We start from the raw sequence: 13,764 nt of genomic DNA on the forward strand, positions 1-13,764 counted from the left end.
GAAAACCCAAGATATCTTAATTTTGGATCGCCATTGTTCTTGAAATGTAGCAGAAGGATGCGGTGCCGTGTCACTAAATCCGGTACATGTTCAGAGCCTTGGCAACGTGGTAGCTTGGCGCGACACAAAGCAGACTGATGCTCACATGAGCCCCTTGCTCAAGTGTCCCTATGAATGAGACTTTTGTGCCCGTTACTTTAAGTTCCAAGAATCTTTGGGTTCATATCCGATTGTTTTGGCCACAATGACTAGCGCCTGTATTTGCCCCGTTCAACATTTGCTTTCGGTTAATTAAGAGACCGCTCGAGTTCCTCGGTGGTCTTTTGATCTTGATCCAAATTTTCAAACGATACGAGGCTCGTGTTGCAATGCTCTGTGCTAACTTCTAACTCTTTGGCTTCACCGAGTCGCCCTCTTGATTGCTTGGTTACCCAAACGATGTTCGACTGAGGATTGACAACCTTCGACCTCTTCAGTCATTCTCTCAGTGCCCGTTTGATAATTGATCTATGCATCTTCCCCTCTACTTGAAAGCAGACTGATTTGCAGCAAAACTCGTCGTATTGGACTTAAGATTTCTCCACAATGTCTGGGTCTTCACCAGCTCGCTGGGAAAAGCAGTATGGCGTTGGCAAGACTCACCCGCCGCGACGGAACGGCCTGTCATGGATGGATCCCGTACTTCCCTCCATTGACCCGCAAACGCTCCAGATGGACGAACCGTATCCCGAAGAGATTCTGGAGCCCCTCCCTTCTGAGCTGGACGATCTCTATCTTTCAGAACGACAACAACTCGCAAAATTGTCGGGGTTGAGGACATGGGAAGCCGCGCTGCTGGCAAAGACTGAAACGTATACCACACCAGGAGAGGGACAGACTCTGATTGGCAAGGAATTAGAAGTCATCGAATCATCTTGGCTGCCTATTTGGTCAAGAGACCGTTGGATGATTGACTTCACTGTGCCCCCGAATTGGTCCAACGATTGGTCCAGATCGCAGCTCTGGAGTGCCCACGATCCTCTGATATGGGGAGTCCTTCGCAAGGCGATACAGATCGCCGACAATATTATGCGAAATTCCCTGGAAGGGGACTGGTAATGCTGCGTTCCAAACATATCCGTCGTCGCAGGGAGAGAGAGAGACAAGGCATAGATTCAGAGCTAATATTTCACACTTCTTCGCAGGCTACAATCTTTGCTGATACCGGAAAACATTGAGAGCTATGACACGATAGTCCCCTCTTGTTCTGGTAACTTTGACAGGATCTGGCGAATGAAACCATCTCCTATTAGTCGGAAACCAGCTAAAGAATTGGTCGAAATATTGTCAAACCCAACCTTTTTCAAGAGGATTTGTTGGGCTTTCAACGACAAATCAACTTCGTCGTATTATGAACCGGAGGGAACCGTTGAAGGGTTGACAGTACCTCCTAATGGTTTGTCAGGACCGATCACGATCTTCATCAACATTGTTGGCATGAAGACGCTATTGGATGCGGACACTACCCAATCTTCAAAGAGCGCGGCGTTGATGAATCTTGCAAGCACTGTAAGTTTGCAACCTCACCAAGCCAATAAACTGCTAATACTTCTTTTTCAACAGCTAATTCACGAGCTTATGGTAATACCTCTTCAGTCAGGCGCATATTGGATCTCATATGTTCCCTGAGGAAACTTCCAGCAGAATCGACTAACGTCGGTTTGTCACTCATTACAGCACATGATCGGTTTCGTTCATCTAGGCAACGGAGCATTGCGACAAAGTCTGGGACACCCGATTCACAATTTCGAAATAGTAAGTCATCTAAACCTTCCATTCGCCGAGTTTCCCGACTGAAGCGAGTTCTCGTTAGTTCGGACCAGGGGAACATCATTTCGAGCTCGGATGGTCGTTCGAACAACATGCATTTGGGGGTACTCTGTGTGGACTTGTCCCCAGGAGCTCTACCAACGACTTCCACACCATGACCTATGCACCGTTGATTCTCTCCATCCGGAAGTTCCCCCACATATTCGAACTCAAAGAGACCTATGGCATTGTCCTGAATAGCCCAACCATCGACACGCGCTGGCCTATGCCATCGCTTTGGCATGATTCATTTTCGTCCGAAGCTTTCTGGACCCAAATCGTTTCCAAGTATGGTTATCAGAGCCTGATGGGACCCAAGATGCTTGTCAGCGCCACACAACATGGGAATCAAGGCTTTTTCGAACCTTGGTTCCATCCACGAGAAACATCGGCTCGATTTATTGAGGAGTTTATCCCCCAGACATTTCATGCTGATTCGCTCAAGATGCTGGCGAGGAGTTTACTGAGTAGACGACTGAAATATCATAGAATGCGTCCGTGGCTCCAAGACACCTACGCGATGTGGCAGATGACTCCCTACGGGCTTCACAATCCTCGAGAAGATCTGGCACGTCTAGCAGATGTTCCACCAGCTCGAAGGAACGATCGATACGAAGACAATGCAGAGTGGTTTGCCTGCAACTGGATTCATCCGCTACGTGTGACTCGCGACCAGAACGATTTACTTGTATATGAAGCCTCGCCAACACAATATGGAGCTCACATTGTTGATGGAAATAGGACGCAGTGGTTCTGGCGAGCCATAGGATTTCTCTTGGTGGCCTCACTGCCTGGGCGATTAGCGACGATCACGCCGATTAAACAGCCAAAACGATCGCTGTTGAACCCTTGGACCATACCCCAAAGTCTCTCTCTCAACGAGTCGCAAAGAGACGAAGTCCAAAAGCAAATTGAGAGAGCAGAGTCACGAAGGTGGACGTATCCGCCAATCCACTTACCAGAGCGACACATCAATCCCGGCGACCCATCTGCAACGCGCAGTATCCGCCATAACTGCATTGATTTAGCAGTCACCGCGTTTGACACGTACCTTGCACTCTGCATCGAGCCAGCCGGACTACGGGACGCCTTCGAAACAGAATGCAACAGCCTCAGAGCCCAGCTGAATGCCGATCATGGGAATGACTTTAACTCGTGGCTCGACTTCCGCTTTCAGATGCCTCAATACCCCGGGCACACATCCGATGGCAGGACATACTCTCTATGGGAATTCTGGCAGGCGGGCGTATCGACGTGGAAATCCCCGGATAAAGACCTCGGAGACAGGGCTGCCGAGGTTTTCCATGGAGAAGACCCGGCAAAATATCCCTCGAGAGACTTGCCTGCCTTTGCACAAAGTGGGATAGTCGGTAGCCCCTTACGGCCAGGTCAGAGTTATCGGCGACATCAAGTACCCTACTACACAGTTGCCGAGCTGTACGATCACGCCCAAGAGCTTGAAGAGGCGCTAGTACTGGTCGAAAATGGGTACTATCTGGATGTTTACAGATGTTCTGCCGTCTGTCGGTCACTGGAGATTGAGCAAAACGAACTGCTTTCATTTACCAGGTCAACTTTCTATGGGAGACAGCTTACATGTGACGCCGCGGAATGGCTTTCCAATGCTGATTTACCCTCTCTGGCCATAGGGAGGGTGGTACGCGTGATACGGGATGACGACATTGCCGAGTGCGATGGAAAAGACGGTAGACCGTTATGGATCCGCCTACACAACAGCGTCTTTGACGTTACTTGTAAGAGTGCCACAGACGTCGATACACGACTTTTGGCCGTGCTGACAGCGGATAGACTTGAAGAGTGTATCAGAACCGCGACTAAGGGGACTCTTGGCGAGCAGCCCAGCTGGAAATCCGTCTCTCAGATTGTTGGAAGACGGATATACTCTCGCCGAGGTCAAAAGGTCTCTAGCACCTTGGAGGGTTGGGATTGTGGCCAAAACTCCAGGAGCGATTGCCGACAAGCACTCCGTCAGAACATTCACAGCTCAGTCACTCCGCAAGCACGAGTTCAGAGAGACGGGAATGTACATCTCGATTGATAACAAGGTGTACAACATCTCAGGTGAGTTCAAGGGACGTCAAGGCAAGCAAAAGCGAGAGGTTACGGCTGACCGTTCGAAAGACTACGCCGAGACACACCCGGGAGGGCTTCATGCACTGGTCGAGAATGGAGGACGAGATATTACCGATCTCTTCAATCAGTACCATCAAGAGAACCGTAGCAGAATCCTTGCTGGATTGAAGGAACTGTAAATTGGTAATCTGATTGAACGGCGACAGGAATGTCAGGATGATGAGTCGGAAAGTGTTGCCGAAAACGGACTTGTGCTTCCCCATGAGATCAGATTCGGCAGAGAAGTCTACTCAGTGAAAGGTGAGATTGAGCGCTATTTTGACCAGCCAGAAATTGCAGAAGGCCTGTCTGTTAATCACATGATGTCGCAGCGCTCAAAGAGTCAAGTGAGTATGCGAAATTGTCCAAACTCGTGGATGATCTCTCTCCTTACCTAGGAGCCGATGCTACCCAAGCCCTGAAAGCCGAAGAAGGCAACGACGGACCGCTCCTGCGTTTTTCTCGTCTAAGAGGCTACATCGTAGCATCAATAGACCATGGGCTTCCGGAAATTGAACCGATAGAGCTGAGCAAATTTGATGGGCACGCTGATGAGATCCACGACGTTCGATACGACGCATTCGTGGCTTCAGATGGCATGGTGTACGATCTGACCGGTCAGTCTTTTCCGTTTCCTGCTCCATCATCAAGGTCTGAATCACTCGCTAATCCAAAGAAACACAGCTATAATGCTCTACGGCTCCAGCAACCCCAACTATGCCAAGTTCGAAACCTTCCTCGGGGGTGTCGTGACAGATGAAGAGATGAAAACTTACTTGCAAACTCACTGCCAAGGTCTTGTCTGTGCCATTTTAGTACAGAAAAGAAGGCGGGAGCAGGGAAGACGCACAATCAACTGGAACCCAAAGAAAAAGGCTCCTCGTAAGTATGCTTTTCAGATCCGACTTCAAAAGTCGTCGTTGACCCCTTTCCTAGTTCGCTATAAGATGCCCATCTGGGCCAACCGTACCAAGAAATCTTGGGAATCTCCGCTGGAGGACCAAGTTGCTCCACATATGAGCACACTACAGAAAGCGAAAAAGCGCTCAAAGGAAGAAGATTTCGAGAAGAAAGATGTTTTCGAACCGACTCCCTCGCGAAGCTACCTTCAAAACCTGGTGTGTGATCTAGGCCAAGTCGTTCAGCCCAGCCTTGCTCAGGAATCGGAACGGAGGTCACCTCGAAGCGGCGATGCCTGGCCTGCTGAACTCAACGAATCGGCGGCGGCGACCAGGGCGAGGAGTCCAACGCCGGAACAATTGAGCAGATTGAACTCTGAGCTTAGGCGCCACAACGACGAAAAGGTAGTGAGGAACAGAGCAAGAGCATGCCCAGAGTTGAAAGCCTTGGGAAAATCACGGGGTACAGCAGTGCCTTACAAAGACAACAGCTCAAAGCACGAAACTGGCACCGTGATTAAGGAAGAAGTATATGAGGAGGGAGAGTTTGACCCTCGCCAAGCAGCAGCTCAGCCCGGCATGTCACGGAAAGAGCTGCTGGTTACAAAAAAACGAAAGCCTGTATTTAAGATTGATGATGGTGCCCCAAGAAAGAGGCGGTAGATCGTATTTTGTTTTTGCGGTGTTTTTTTTTTCCCCCTTATCGCTTCAAACATGAGAGCAGTTGGGAATGGAGATTAATTGTTGCTCCGTAGGAGAAGGCAGACTCAGTCATATCGCATCTTCTTTTTATGATTATTTCTAAGTTGATTCAACATCTGTATGCGTGCTCCAAGATTTGGGCTCTCCGAAGTAACCTTGGTGAATGGAAGCGTGCCCTTAAGAACAAGATGCAGCTACGATAATGACCACGGACTCGCTCGGCCGAAAGCATTTGACTCCACTTCAACCGGTGCAAGCACCCGGCCGACTAGTCTGAATGGTGTCAAGTGATGACAAACCATGACGTGATGGAGTAATGCCGCTGTTCCTTACCAATTCCAAACTCGACGATGAAGCAGTCTATTAATCTCGGTCCCTACACATAAACAAGAGACTCTCCTCTGAATCGAAGCTCCCAACTAGATAGAACTCACACGGCACCATGTCTTTCATGCAGGAATTCGCGTCATGGATGTCTCCCACATCGCTGACCCTGTCCAACCCACCAAAAGCTGGAGACCCAGCCCCGAGCACCGACCAACTCACATTTCCCAGGGATGGCGGTAAACCCGCTGTAATCGCATTCCTGCGGCACTGCGGGTGTCCATGTAAGTCAAGAATGAACAATTAGTTTCCAATCTCTCTATCTCTCCCTCTCTTCTTTCTCAGACAGCCCCAAAGATTCTTACAAAATCATCCACCAGTCGCCGAAAAAACCTTCATCACCCTCCGCGACGCAGCGTCCAAGCATCCCGAGATCGCCTTTATCGCCGTCTCTCACTCGTCCGAATCACACACGACAAAATGGCTGTCCGAAGTCGGCGGTCCCGGCGATAAGAACCCGGTTCAAGTCATCACCAACGAAGAACGCAACGTGTATGCCAAATGGGGACTCGGCGCGTCGAGTTTCGCGCACGTGCTAAGCCCCAGCGCGCTATCCGACGTCTTCAAGCTTTCTCGGGAAGAGGGCATCGCCAACAGGCCGACCGAGAGCGGGAGCAGGTGGCAGACTTCTGGAGCCTGGGCTGTTGATGGCAAGGGCCAGGTCACTTGGGGCGGTCCAGCCACGACTGCCTCTGAGATTCCCAATGTTGAGAAGGCTCTGGCAACACTCCAGTAATGTATCATCTCTGTACGGGCTAAGAAAAGAGATTATTATTTAATTTTTGGAGATATTAATTTCGACTTTCAGTCGTTCCAGCGGACCAGCCCTGGACGAGACCAACAAACTTTTCAACCTCTGTCGCTTCTGTTGCCCAAGTCGTGAGCAGTCTCACCACAGCCTCATCATCGCCTCGCTTCTCCCATACATAGAAGATGAAGTGCTCCTGTAGAACCTGGATCAAGCTCATGGGAAGCACCGCAAAGACCTGATTCGTCTCGGTTACGGCGTGAACCGAAAACCCGGCCGCAGCGATACCGCTGGACAGCGTCTCGGCACAAAAGTTGGCCAAACGAGCGAGATCAAAGTAGAGATCTTCCCGAAACAGCTCAGCAAACTGCGTGCCCATGATCCGACTCTTTGCTAGCAGGGAGCCGTGCTGCTTGACATAAAATTCAAACTCGGTCGCCAGACGCGCGTCTTTGACGACCACGGCTTCTCCCAGCAATGCCCCGTTCTTTGTGCCCCCGATCCAGAAAATGTCTGTCAACTCCAGAATGTCGCGGAGCGTCATATCGTTCGACGTTGACGCCAACGCTGTCCCGATGCGCGCGCCATCGAGGAAAAGTATGAGCTGGTTTTGCTCACAAACCTGCTTGATCGCAGCCAGCTCGTCTCTCTTGTAAATCGTCCCAATCTCCGTCGCGTTAGAGATGTAGACCAACCTCGGCTTCGCCATGTGCGGGAAATGCCAATTCTCATCGACGGCCCGCTGGATGCTCTGGGGCGTCAACTTGCCATTGACCGGCGCGACGTTGATAATCTTGTGGCCGCTGGCCTCCACGGCGCCCGTCTCCCTCGTCACAATGTGTCCCGAGCTCGCGGCAATGGCAGCTTCGTGGGGTCTCAGACAGGCCGCGATGGAGATTGCGTTGGCTGATGTGCCGCTGGGGACGAAGAAGATTCCGACATCGTTGCGCCCCAGGTGCCGGCGTATCCGTTGCCTGGCGAGGTCGCAGTATGAGTCGCCGCCGTAGCCGGCTTCCTGAGATGTGTTACCGGCGAGGATGGCCTTGAGCAGTGCCGGGTGAGCTCCTTCGCTGTAATCGTCCAGGAAGCTATAGCGAGGAGTCGCCGTGGGAGTGGGAAATTGCGACGGCATTTTTCACGTATAGGAAGGCGATGAGATGGAAATCGATAGCCAGAACAGAGTGAGTCACTGAATCCAGAGAGATTCCACGTTCCAGTTTCCCGGGAATTCTATATAGAATCCCCCATCCCCACCGAAAAGCCCACTGGAGCTTTCAGACGATGACAAAATCCGAGCGTTAGTAAGTGGAACGTTAGTCAGTGCGACGATAATCAGTGCGATCGCGGTGGGTCGGTGCTCAACCCAAAAAAAAAAAAAAAAAAAAAAAAAAAGGAAGAGAGAAGGGGCACAAAGGCGGGGGAGGTGAGGAATGAACGAAGGGAGCGGGACAGCGCGAGGGGGGGGGGGGGGGGGGGGGGGGGGGGGGCTAAACACAAAAAAAAAAAAAAAAAAAAAAAAAAGGCGTTATCAGACTTCCCGAAACTGCGGAGGTCTCTCCTTGGAACATGCCCGCAAAAGCTGACGGCTACATGCGGCGTGGCCGCGGATAGGTGCGGATGGTTCGAGCTTGGGGGAGCCGTCCCCGTGTTCGGGAAAGCATGAAGTATATTGTTTGACCGTGCAGTACAAGGCGCGGGGGAGATTGGGCCCAAGACACGCATCACGGGGCCGTCGTCGAGGAGATTGTGCTGGTGGCATCCATGGAAAAGTCTATGAAACTCCGGTAGGTCTCGACTGTGGAGGCATCGAGGGGCTTGGGGTACGTGAGGACCTTTTGCGATCTTGGTTTAAGCGGTACGCCGTTGGCCGTGAGGTCGTTTGACTGGTCGTACAGCTCTGGGTACTTCGCGTAAAAGGCCGGGTCAATCTTGTAGTACGATGCCCCTTTATCCATGTTCAACTGCGCAAAGGCGGCGCGAGCATGGGATGGCGAGGAGAAGAGCGTGGTGATATCCGGGGCGGGAAGCATGGCGGGGGCATCCTCGGCGCTGCTGCCCGCACCGGAAGACATGGCCGCGATAAGGTCCGTTACCCGGACGTAAACCATAATCTGGGGCGCGTCGCTTATCAGGTCGGACATGACCGCTTCCACCACGTATCCCGTGACCGCGTCGCAAAAGATTTGGTCGATAAGCGGGTTGGCGGCGTGGAGCTCTATCAGTCGGTCTCGGATCGATGGGAAGGGTATCCAGTCTATCACGCGCGGGTGCGGATGCTTCAGTTGCGTGTCTGTTGGCCGATATCGCTGGTGTAACTTTTGGAATGTCGCGGGCGAGGGGTAGAGTTGCCAGGCTGTGAGCTCGATAATGTGGAAAAAGCGCGTTTTGGCGTACCATGCCATGACGTCGGGTCGCGTCATGCTATTGAACATGGACAACACCATGAGAACTGGTTGGTATATGCTGATAAATGTTAACTCTGTCTCCCTTGTGCCTTGAAGGTAGGTCTTCAGCTTCTTCTCACCTTTGCATTGACGGTTGACCGCCGTCCGGATTGAATCCATTTGCTGCCAGCTTGCTTTTTAGAAGATGCTGGAGTAGCTTGATGTGGTCCGAAAATGGCGAATTCGATATGGGCATGTCTTTTCTCAGCGCCATGCTAGACTCTTGAGTTGCAGCCATGGCAGTCAAGTACGGCTCTATTCCGGTTTGGTACTCAAATGTCCAGATATTCGGAATCTGTGCATAGAGGGGGCTTGTCCCAGTGACGTTGATGAGTTCCGATGACAAAAACGCATCTTCAGTCTCACCTGCAACGCCGTCAGTTAATACCACGGAATGAAGTTTCGAAATCTTGGATGGTGTACCTGATGCAGGTTGATGAACAAGCGGCGGATCGAAGTCCAGCAATGATGTATCGAAAGGTTCGAGCTGCACAGATGGCCCTGGGAAAGCGGCACCTCCATAGTTCTGCTTGCAATCGAAATTCGAGAGCTCGAAAGACGGGTCTTCCGGTTGGTTAAGGCTCTTGTTATCATGAGACCCTGTGTCATTCAAAGTCTTCGATACAGAGTCATTCAACCCCTGGATGTTGGCGAGCAGTCGCGACAACCTTGCCTGAACATCGACCAGCTGCGCCCGCAGCTGCCTGTTCTCGCGCTGGAGCTCTTCAATACGCTCATTGTCGGATTTCTGGTCAGTGTTGACTCGGCTACTCAGCTCTCTCATGCGCTCCGCTTGCCTCCGACGGAAAGCCTGCTGCGAGAGACGGTTGCGCAAACGTCTAGATGTGACCTCTTCGTTAGCGATTTTCGATTGGGGTTCAAGGGTCGCTAGCCTCAACCAACACCACGTACTTTCGTTCTTGTTCACTAATCGAAGAGGTTCTATCTTCCTCATGCGAGCCATGTTTGGAAGAGGGCATCCTGGGCAGGGTCTGGTGACTCGAAGCTCTCAACTTTGTTCTCAGTCATTGAGTTTGCAGGAGGGAAATCGCCCTCTGTTTTACCGCGCCCACTGAGAGCTTGCTGGTGTCGTGGGGATCCGTGCCTAGGACTGCGCCATCGGCCCCACACCGGCTCGGCGCTCCGGAAAAGCCGTCACGATAGAGCCCTGAATTTGGAATAGACTCTGCTGTAGATATGCGACCGGCTCTTCAAACTTGACTGAAATCCTCTGAAAGTTGACAGGTTGAAACTTTTGGTCGGATTGACTGGGTTTCCAGCATAAACCTCCCCAATCATTCGAACTTGAGTGATGGCACACGAGACGTTGTCCGGACGCATTTCATACATGTAGCTTATAGGTCCCGGCAATCGAGCCGCAGTGCTCTTGTTGACGAAATTCTTTCCAAGAGTATCCACTCATCACTTTTCCAATGGAATAATGACACGGTCGAACCAGACCAGCGGCTCATCGCCACCCTCCAGTCTAAGTCCAACACCAATCTGCGTGACTGTGCTATGAACATCAATCTTGAACTCGACGGGGACGCAAACTATCGGAATGCCCCCTGCTGGGGCCTTCTTTCCTCCAATATAGGCTCTCCCAAGCCAATAGTTGCCGGACATTGGTTCAAGGTAGATGGTAGGCTCAAGGTACGCAAACTCCTCTCCTCCCATACCCAGAAGACGAAGCTGACATTGTTCAACGGAATCTGAACAGTCTAGATCCACCTTCAGAGTCCCATATCCAGCGTCGTAAAATTCGCCGACGTGATCTGGAATGGGTACCGTTGGCAATAAAGGTGGGGTCGGGAGAGAAGGATACAGTGTGTCTGCGCAAGTCGTGAGATATTTCTGCTGCGCTTTCTTTTCCGCCATGTACCTTTTCCATTTATTAGAACTCTGTAATTCGTGTCGGGTACTTATGAAGATGACTCACTGTCTGTTCATGTCTGGTCTCTTATTCTCGGGGATGCCCAAATGCTCCGAGAGGATATGATTCGCAATCACCTGCGGGGCCTTGACGTCTGTGTTGGTGAAAACCACCACGCCGATTTGCCGTGAAGGAATCATCATCATCATGGAGATGAACATGTTGACCCCGCCGCTGTGGAAGTACACCTGCTCGCCTCCCAAGATGGCGGTATTCCAACCTAAAGCGTAGCTTACAGGCCCAGTGAACGGAGCCATCGAGGCAGCGACCAGCGTGCGCGGCGTCTTGACTTCTCGATGTCCCGCCTTGGAGATTGGTGCCGACTCGGCCATCATGACGCGCAAGTATTTCGCGTAATCGAGGACGTTTGACACGACGGAACCCGCACCTTCTTCGGCAGAAAAGGGTTCGTGCGGCATCTCCAAATAGCTTCCGTCAACTGGGTTGTAGTAGTATTCGTTCGCGAGAACTAACCCGCTGCGCTTTGCGTCTCCGAGAGAAAAGAATGTCTCGTTCATGCCCATGGGTTCCCACAGGTACTCCCGGAAGAAATCACCGAGCCATGACCCCGTCAAGACCTCGATCAGATAGCCCATGACCCCGAACATTTTGTTATTGTACTGGAACGTCGTGCGTGGTTCAGCAGTCATGGGCAGATGTCTCAGCAAGCGGGCTGTCTCTTGGGCCGTGGTTGCCGGAGCCAGATCGTGGCGAGGGTAGCCTGTGCGATGGCTCAGCGCGTCCTCGACAGTGATGTGGGCCGTAGCCCACTCGTCGCTGAGGACGAAGTCATCGCGGAGGATGCTGGACACTGGCGTCTTCCAGTTGAGCCCGGAGTACACGGAAGAGGTTGCGGTGGCGTTGTCAATGAGGAGAGAAAGACCGGCGGCGGTGAAGGACTTGGTGGTGCTGCCGGTGTAGAAGAGCGTGTGCGGAGTGACGGGTGTAGAGTTGAGGACGGCGAAGCCGTAGCCCTGCGAGACTTTAGTCCCTCGTTTTCAATTACTTTGCTGGCGTTTCTGGCTCTCATCGCCACGTGAAGCTGCAGAGAAGGTGGCTTTCAATACCTTTGCCCAAGTGTTGTTCCCATCGACAATTGCAACGGCTAGGCCCGGAGCATGCCACTCCTCTCGAATTCGCTCAATGTATTGTTCAAGATCTGTTGAAACCACGCGAGGAATACCTGGGAGAGCCCGATCTTCTTCATGCAGAGGTCTTTGTGTTGTGTCTTGTCCCACTGCTTGGGCCACCCACAGGGCAACAACTGGCAGTTGAAACGCCTTCATTGTGATCAGTGCACCAATTGTAGTCAGAAGGATAGTGTGACTGAGAAACCAAAGATACAAACGACGACACAGAGTCGGGTCATTGACAATCGTAACGCCGAAAAGATGACGTGAGCCTCTGCTCATATCGCTCTGAGAATACTCCCCACTGCTCGGCTAGCTGCGCCGCAAGTGATATCTGGGGCCAATAGTTTCACAGCCGCACCAACGCCACATTAGGAAGGTGACTGACTCTCTACATGAATCTCATCCGTAGCTGCTCAAAATCTCTAACGACATCGAAACAATATCGACAGGTTGCCTGGACCAAGGAACCTCGGGCCTTGATCAAAGATACAGGGAAAACATTATGATTACTAGCAATGCCACATAGCACTGGAAAAGGTCCCTTGTTGTGAAGCTGTGGGCTTTCAGCGAGTTGTAAGACAAAGCCACTGATTGTCAACGTCCTCGGTCGTTCTTTGATCTCCTCGGAACAACAATATTGTTACTGGTGCGCTCTTGTGCTGAAGCTTTTCCCACAGAAACATGACATGACAACGAAACTATGGCTCAAATCTATTTATGCCAAGGCACCGATCATATTTAATTACGCTTACCTTGCACTCTAATCCACACTCTGCAGAGGCCATCAGATCCATCTACTGACATTTCAACTCCCAACAGAACCAGTAATCCCTCTTGAAAATCACGAAAAGCCATTGCGCGAAACATAAACTACAAGTCTAATCTACCCCCCCTACCCTACAGAACCAAACGAAAATGGACGGAAGCAACCCTTTTTACCAAGGCCCTGAGGTCAGTGAAGACGTCTCGCTCACGGAAGAAGACTGGGCCCATATCCCGGAAGGAGTCATAAGAAGACTATTTCTCCTAGCCACCTCGCAAATGTTTTCGACTCACGGCCCCGGTATACGGTCCGGCCCTCCAATAGGTTCACGGCCTTTCCCAGACACCGTACAGGCTGTCATTTCAGACCACCCCGTCGTCGAGGACGTGTCAGATGAAGAGCCTTTCTGCAACGATGCTTCATGTCCTTGCAACTCCATTGACCACTCCCCTGACCTACAGGAAGCAGGTCGTGCGCCCATCTTTGAAGATAGTCTAATGTCCGAGATCGATGACGAGCTTTGCGCGGACCATGCTTGCATGTTTGAAGGCGAGTCCGAGTCGTCCGGGGACATCGAGATGGCTGAAGACTCATGCGACTTTTTCGTAGACGATGACATTTACATTGACACAGATGGAACAGAGGTGGGTATAGACCAGCCTGGGCTGTCAGATTTGACCTACGACTTTGAAAATATGGTCTGTTCGGACGAGTAAGGAGTGGACCAAGAATAGGACTGTCTGAATGACGAGAGGCGACTGGAACGGGACATACCCA

At 51.5% G+C, this 13,764-nt stretch overlaps 6 protein-coding genes across 6 annotated transcripts; 3 read left to right on the forward strand and 3 right to left on the reverse strand.

Annotated features, from left to right (window-relative positions):
- Positions 1 to 585: 585 nt before the first annotated feature.
- On the forward strand, positions 586 to 5,543 carry CORC01_01687 (cytochrome b5-like Heme/Steroid binding domain-containing protein; the record flags this gene model as incomplete). The annotated part of the gene is made up of 10 exons (XM_022613341.1): positions 586 to 1,094; positions 1,185 to 1,249; positions 1,445 to 1,548; positions 1,717 to 1,794; positions 1,853 to 3,602; positions 3,658 to 4,117; positions 4,214 to 4,242; positions 4,314 to 4,598; positions 4,666 to 4,863; positions 4,918 to 5,543. The coding sequence occupies 10 exons, from the start codon at positions 586 to 588 to the stop codon at positions 5,541 to 5,543; spliced, it is 4,104 nt and encodes a 1,367-aa protein (XP_022480067.1).
- Positions 5,544 to 6,024: 481 nt separating this feature from the next.
- CORC01_01688 (uncharacterized protein) lies at positions 6,025 to 6,702 on the forward strand (the record flags this gene model as incomplete). Its single annotated transcript, XM_022613342.1, has 2 exons — positions 6,025 to 6,190; positions 6,287 to 6,702. 2 exons carry the CDS (start codon positions 6,025 to 6,027, stop codon positions 6,700 to 6,702), a joined length of 582 nt encoding a protein of 193 aa, XP_022480068.1.
- Positions 6,703 to 6,757: 55 nt separating this feature from the next.
- CORC01_01689 (beta-eliminating lyase) lies at positions 6,758 to 7,846 on the reverse strand (the record flags this gene model as incomplete). The annotated part of the gene is made up of 1 exon (XM_022613343.1): positions 6,758 to 7,846. One exon carries the CDS (start codon positions 7,844 to 7,846, stop codon positions 6,758 to 6,760), a length of 1,089 nt encoding a protein of 362 aa, XP_022480069.1.
- Positions 7,847 to 8,435: 589 nt separating this feature from the next.
- On the reverse strand, positions 8,436 to 10,122 carry CORC01_01690 (uncharacterized protein; the record flags this gene model as incomplete). The annotated part of the gene is made up of 3 exons (XM_022613344.1): positions 8,436 to 9,177; positions 9,239 to 9,524; positions 9,582 to 10,122. 3 exons carry the CDS (start codon positions 10,120 to 10,122, stop codon positions 8,436 to 8,438), a joined length of 1,569 nt encoding a protein of 522 aa, XP_022480070.1.
- Positions 10,123 to 10,580: 458 nt separating this feature from the next.
- CORC01_01691 (penicillin-binding protein) lies at positions 10,581 to 12,503 on the reverse strand (the record flags this gene model as incomplete). The annotated part of the gene is made up of 3 exons (XM_022613345.1): positions 10,581 to 11,040; positions 11,098 to 12,065; positions 12,159 to 12,503. The coding sequence occupies 3 exons, from the start codon at positions 12,501 to 12,503 to the stop codon at positions 10,581 to 10,583; spliced, it is 1,773 nt and encodes a 590-aa protein (XP_022480071.1).
- Positions 12,504 to 13,139: 636 nt separating this feature from the next.
- Positions 13,140 to 13,703, forward strand: CORC01_01692 (uncharacterized protein; the record flags this gene model as incomplete). The annotated part of the gene is made up of 1 exon (XM_022613346.1): positions 13,140 to 13,703. One exon carries the CDS (start codon positions 13,140 to 13,142, stop codon positions 13,701 to 13,703), a length of 564 nt encoding a protein of 187 aa, XP_022480072.1.
- Between the last annotated feature and the right edge of the window lie 61 nt (positions 13,704 to 13,764).

Source organism: Colletotrichum orchidophilum (assembly GCF_001831195.1).
Source record: "Colletotrichum orchidophilum strain IMI 309357 chromosome Unknown Scaffold_9.1, whole genome shotgun sequence".
Classification (NCBI taxonomy): domain Eukaryota; kingdom Fungi; phylum Ascomycota; class Sordariomycetes; order Glomerellales; family Glomerellaceae; genus Colletotrichum; species Colletotrichum orchidophilum.